This window comes from Orycteropus afer, unplaced genomic scaffold (genome assembly GCF_000298275.1).
Source record: "Orycteropus afer afer isolate SDZICR_OR568_19922 unplaced genomic scaffold, OryAfe1.0 scaffold00426, whole genome shotgun sequence".
Lineage (NCBI taxonomy): Eukaryota > Metazoa > Chordata > Mammalia > Tubulidentata > Orycteropodidae > Orycteropus > Orycteropus afer.
Window position 1 is genome coordinate 937361 of NW_006922013.1, and position 5151 is coordinate 942511.

General features: G+C 44.1%; 1 protein-coding gene across 1 annotated transcript in view; it reads right to left on the bottom strand.

Annotated features, from left to right (window-relative positions):
* The window catches only part of LOC103208341 (neuroligin 4 X-linked), a 344239-nt gene that overhangs the window by 173727 nt on the left and 165361 nt on the right, over positions 1–5151 (bottom strand). The window contains exon 2 of the mRNA XM_007954023.2: positions 2349–2501. Within this exon, the coding sequence (XP_007952214.1) occupies positions 2349–2501 (153 nt within the window). The remainder of the gene's footprint in view (positions 1–2348; positions 2502–5151) is intronic.

The window sequence follows — 5151 nt, forward strand, 5'->3', positions numbered from 1 at the left end:
CTGTCCTCTAGGGGCGCTGTGGGTCAGAATGGACTCCACGGCAGTGGGTGTGGTTTGGGCTTTGCTTCTGTGAAGATTGACAGCCTTGGAAACCCTGTGGTGCAGTTCCACTCTGTCCTCTAGGGGCGCTGTGGGTCAGAATGGACTCCACAGCAGTGGGTGTGGTTTGGGCTTTGCTACCATGACGACTGACAGCCTTGGAGACCCTGTGGGCAGTTCCACTCTGTCCTCTACCAGAGACAGGTGCATCTCAGTCACAGAGGGTGGGCAGGGTTCCATCACTCACGCAAACATTAGCCAATCACAGGTCTTCTGTTCCTCTCTCTCCTTTTGTCTGTATAAGCTCATTGGAATCAGCCTACTTGCAGCTATTTGCTTTTTTTTTTCAAGTCAGAATGGTCTCCTCCCTATATGCACATGGTGGTTCCGTGCCTAAGGCATCTGACTGCTAACCAGAAGGTTGGTGGTTCAAACCCACCAGCTGCTCCAAGGAAGAAAGATGGGGCTAATCTACTTCCCTAAAGATTTACAGCCTTGGAAACCCAATGGGGGTCACTGTGAGTCTGAATGGATTCGAAGTGAGTCAGAATGGACTCGGTGGCCGTGGGTTTTGTTTTCTAAAATATGCACATAGATTAACAACTCAGAGCAAACCTTGTTTCAATTATTTGACTCTAGATTATTTTTGAGAAACATTCAGGCTGTTTTCTTTCTTTAGTATGAACGCCAACCGGGGCACCTTAGCACAATTGTGCCAACAGCAGTAAGTACTTTTCAAGGAACACCCCTAAATAAGACACATTTCCACAACCCATTCCCTCCTGGGGTCTTTTACATGCTATGCTTTCACATATGAAATATGTGAAATACATACCAGCCGTATTTCTGGTCACATCCAGCATCCATAGTCTGTTTGATTTGTAATAGTCTAACACAGCCACACCGCAAAACACACTTGGCCCTATCATGGTCGCACTGTTACAAACACAATTTTCTGACCCATTTACATGCAGTCAGGCCTCAAAACCAGTGTTTTGCGTCACTTTGGAGACACACGTTTTGAACGGTGCCGCAGCAGGCAGAAACTGCTCGAGAAGGGAAATCTTACCATCTTACCACCAAGAAGGATAATTTTCAAACTCACAATTAGGAAAAAAATCGAACTAAACACCAAAACAATGTAGGGCAAAGCCTGGATTTCCATGTAGGTAACCCACCTCCTCTGACCATAAGTCATAAAATAGCATTCATACGAAAGAAAACTTTCACTGCTCACAAATGCAACAGAAATACAACCACACACCTGCTTTCGAGGTGCACAACACACAGGTTTCCTCTAATACATGAGAGGAAACCTTTTCCTGTAAAAGATACAGTAATCAAAACAGTGTAGGAGTCCACTATCTAAAAAGTTAAAGAAAGGTTTACACATGAAAGTTTCTTTTTTGGTTTCCAGGGTAGGAGGCAGTGGAGGGAAAATTGTTAGATAGGTAAGGGGAGAAAAAAAAAAAGAAACAGACTAATCAATATGCTCGTACACCCCAATAAAAGGGGGAATGAAGCTAATACCCGTGGTTATCAAACCAATAACCAAACTCACTGACGCTGAGTCAATTCCAACTCATAATGACCCACAATGGGTTTCCAAGGCAGTAAATCTTAACGAAAGTAGATCGCCCAGTCTTCCTTCTGAGGAGTGGCTAGAGGGTTTGAACCACCAACCTTCTGGTTAGCAGTCAAGTGCCTTAGGCACTGCACCACCAGAGCTCCTGGTTAGACAAACTATTAAATAACCAAAAATGGTTCACCCTGCAGGAGTTTCTGGAATAAAAAAGAAAAATAAAAGCATTCATTGAACCCAAAGAAAGAAGGACACTTTAAATGAAATGCACTTTTAATTGAGACGACTGGGAAATCGGCATTTATTTGAGGAAGGACCTGCTTCATCCAAATCAAAGCAGTGGAATGAAAACTCAAGCTATGGAATGGTGGTCCCAACCCACCAGCCACTGTAAGAAAGGAAGGCTGGGCAATCTACTTCCGCAGTGATACCGCCTCGGAAATCCAAGAAGGGGTCACTATGAGTCGGATCCGACTTGACAACAGTGAGTTTGGATTTTTTGGTTTTTATGCAATGGCCAGGCTGCATGAAGGTATTAAAATAGAGATATACAGTTTGAGCTGGTTTTCCACGAACTGACACGTTCTGCGACAAAACTTAACCAGGAAAAAGTAGAAATTTTCTAGACACTTGAGCAACACGGTTTAAATCAAAGAGTCCCCCTGAATGCAACACAGAGTTGACTCCTTGTGTCTTACACGGCGGTGAATGTGAGAGGACCACTTACCTAGAATGCCCAGCCTATAGTTGACAGTTATGACAATGACATTGCCGTAACTCGCCAAAATGCTGCCGTCAATCATGTTGCCAGTCCCTTCCATGTAAGATCCTCCATGGATGTAAACCATCACTGGCTTCTTACTGCTCTGATCATGGATGTCTGGAAAACAAAGCCATGTAAGGAAAATAAAGAATCAAACCGATTCACTCACGCTACACTAAAAGGCACAGAGCACTCCTGGACCGATCTCCAGTCACGTTAACGGCATTTCTACGTATGAATTACGAGAATTCCAATGCAATTACACTTTCCATTCATAGAAACGGTGTCTGGAGAAACACACAGTCATTGTGAGTCATCTGTCCTTGACAGGAGCTAATGTACAGTTGGAAAGCACTCAAAAATAACCTAAGACCCTCATTTCCTAAATATTGCTCAAACGCCATCAAGTGATTGAAACAAAAGAAGCGCATGATGTATGATACAACATATATGTTCATTGTCCAAGTAAGTGTCAAATCAGCTGAAAAAATGATCATTTCTTTTCAACGGAACTGCCCTCGTAAGTCAAAAGGGAGTCATCAAATCATTTTCCACTTGGGGGAAAACATGTGGCGGTGAAACGAGGCACATTGAATATAGGACAATGGAAACCATAGTCCATTGTTGTCTAAACATTATTCACAGAAGAAAAACGTGTGCCACACGGACCAGATGTCCAAGCCACTGGTTTGGCAGAGTTTACTGGCTGAGTGATATCTCAACATATTTCAATCAAAAATGAAAGCAATGCCAGAAAAAAATGGCAAAAGACCCCAAAGTCAAAGGGAAATCATCTAAGGGGGTAATATTCTCAGAGAACACAACTTCCGTTGTGATCGGCAGGCAATGTGCACCCTTAATAACCCTTCTAATGTAGAAAGATGGACAGACGTGTGGTGATGGCTTGTGAGATGACCTGCAGAACTCATAGCGTGTGCTCTCTGAAAACTGATGGCAGAATGAACCTAGGCAGCCAAATTCAAGGTTCTGAAAATATGTAACAAAGTTTTAGCGCCCCCACTCATTCCTGGAAGCCATTGTGAAATATCGAAAGGGAGTCTGATCGAATGAATGACCCCATTTGTTGATGGCGGCTGCTGCCTGGATGAGCTGGGACCATGACTGGTGGGTGCCACCCAGCTTAGAGGAGGCGTGGGGAACCCACAGCTCCGACCACTGCCCAGTCACAGTCAAGTACAAAAAAGAGTGTCACATTTTTCATAAGTCCCCTGACATCTCACCCACAGCTAAAGGGCGTCTCTCCCTTTCTGAATTAAAAATCCAGTTGCTGTTGATCATTTATTAATCCTTTGTTAAGTGTAAGCTATATCTTGTTGAGGGAAGGCCCTCAACAAGATGGACTGACACAGTGGCTGCAATGATGGGCTCAGGTGTAGCGAGGATCGTGAGGCTGGCACAGGCCCGGGCAGGGTTTCATTCTGCCATACACGGGGTCGCTATGAGTCGTAGTCAACTTGATGGCACCTAACAATAACATAAGGAATTTAAAAACAAGGAAAACTGCTCGTTGGATAAGGATTGGCGTTTTGAACCATGAGATGCTTCTCCCCCTGTTTTCATCTTTGTGCCCCTCTTTTGTTTATCACTGGTGGCTGCTGGCACCTATGCTGTAGCAAAAGGGTGAAGGGGAGAGGCTGCCTGGTTTCGACAAGGTTCTTCCTCAGAGAGTTGATTCTATTACTGTGTCCTCACTTTAATACACAGAGAACAGGGCTTTTCTTGAACTTGAGGGAGTACTAACGGGATGTGAAGTTAATTCACAGAACATCTCATGGTATATGGGTGTTAAACGGAACTCAGAAAGCACTGTAACAGTCATCAGGCGACACTGTGAACATTGTGGAAACAGATCCTAATTGTGCCAAGGAAATCTACTGCAAGGAGGGAGATGAGGATGAAAATTCCAACGGAATAAGGAACGGAGAGAGGGGAGGGGACCTAGGTTAGGCTTTGTTGGAAGGCGGATCAGAGAAGGTGAGGGGTGAGTCGGTCATAGGGACAATCTATGCGACCACCGTCAGAGATCTCTCAGAGAACCATGAGAGGCCTGCGGGCTTAGGCCTTAGTTAAGAAATCACCTGAAGTGGGGACCAGGCTTGAAAGCAATGTTGGCAAAATTTCATTTCTTGGAGAGCAGTTGATTCATGAAAAGAATCCGAGAGGGCAGAAAAAACACACAATTGATAAAAAGGCCTTTGCCGGGAAGTAAAGCTGACAGGCAGGGAAAACTGACCGCGGCCCACGTCTCAGGATTAAATTGCTTCTCACCCAGGGCACTAAAGGTCCATCAACTTCTTTCTTCATCCATAAAGGTAAGAAAAAAAAAAAAAAAATTGGAATTCTGTGAGCTTTGTAACCCAAATGGGAAAATACGCTTTTATCCGTTCTAGAGGGCCTTCTCAACCAGTCAAGGTTTGTTTACTTATTATTATTGTTCTATTTTCTGCTCGCAAACCTTTTATTCTGCAAAAGACACACGTACAATGTGCTGGCTGTCTGCCTGCAGTCCATGTACTCTCCACGTTTAAAAAAAAAAAAAAAAATTCCTGCTCTTCTGGTGGATAATTCGTCAAGCAATTTGGGATCTTTGGGGGAGAAACTTCCCATAGCAACAGAACATCGGAGGAGAAGAAAATGTGTTCACAATGGCTGTGGTGTGGGAAGAACGAGGCAGAGAGTGAGCTTTTGGAACTTTCTTTCGATTCTTAGTCACCCCTAGTTTTTCTTTTCCATGCTGCCAAGTGGT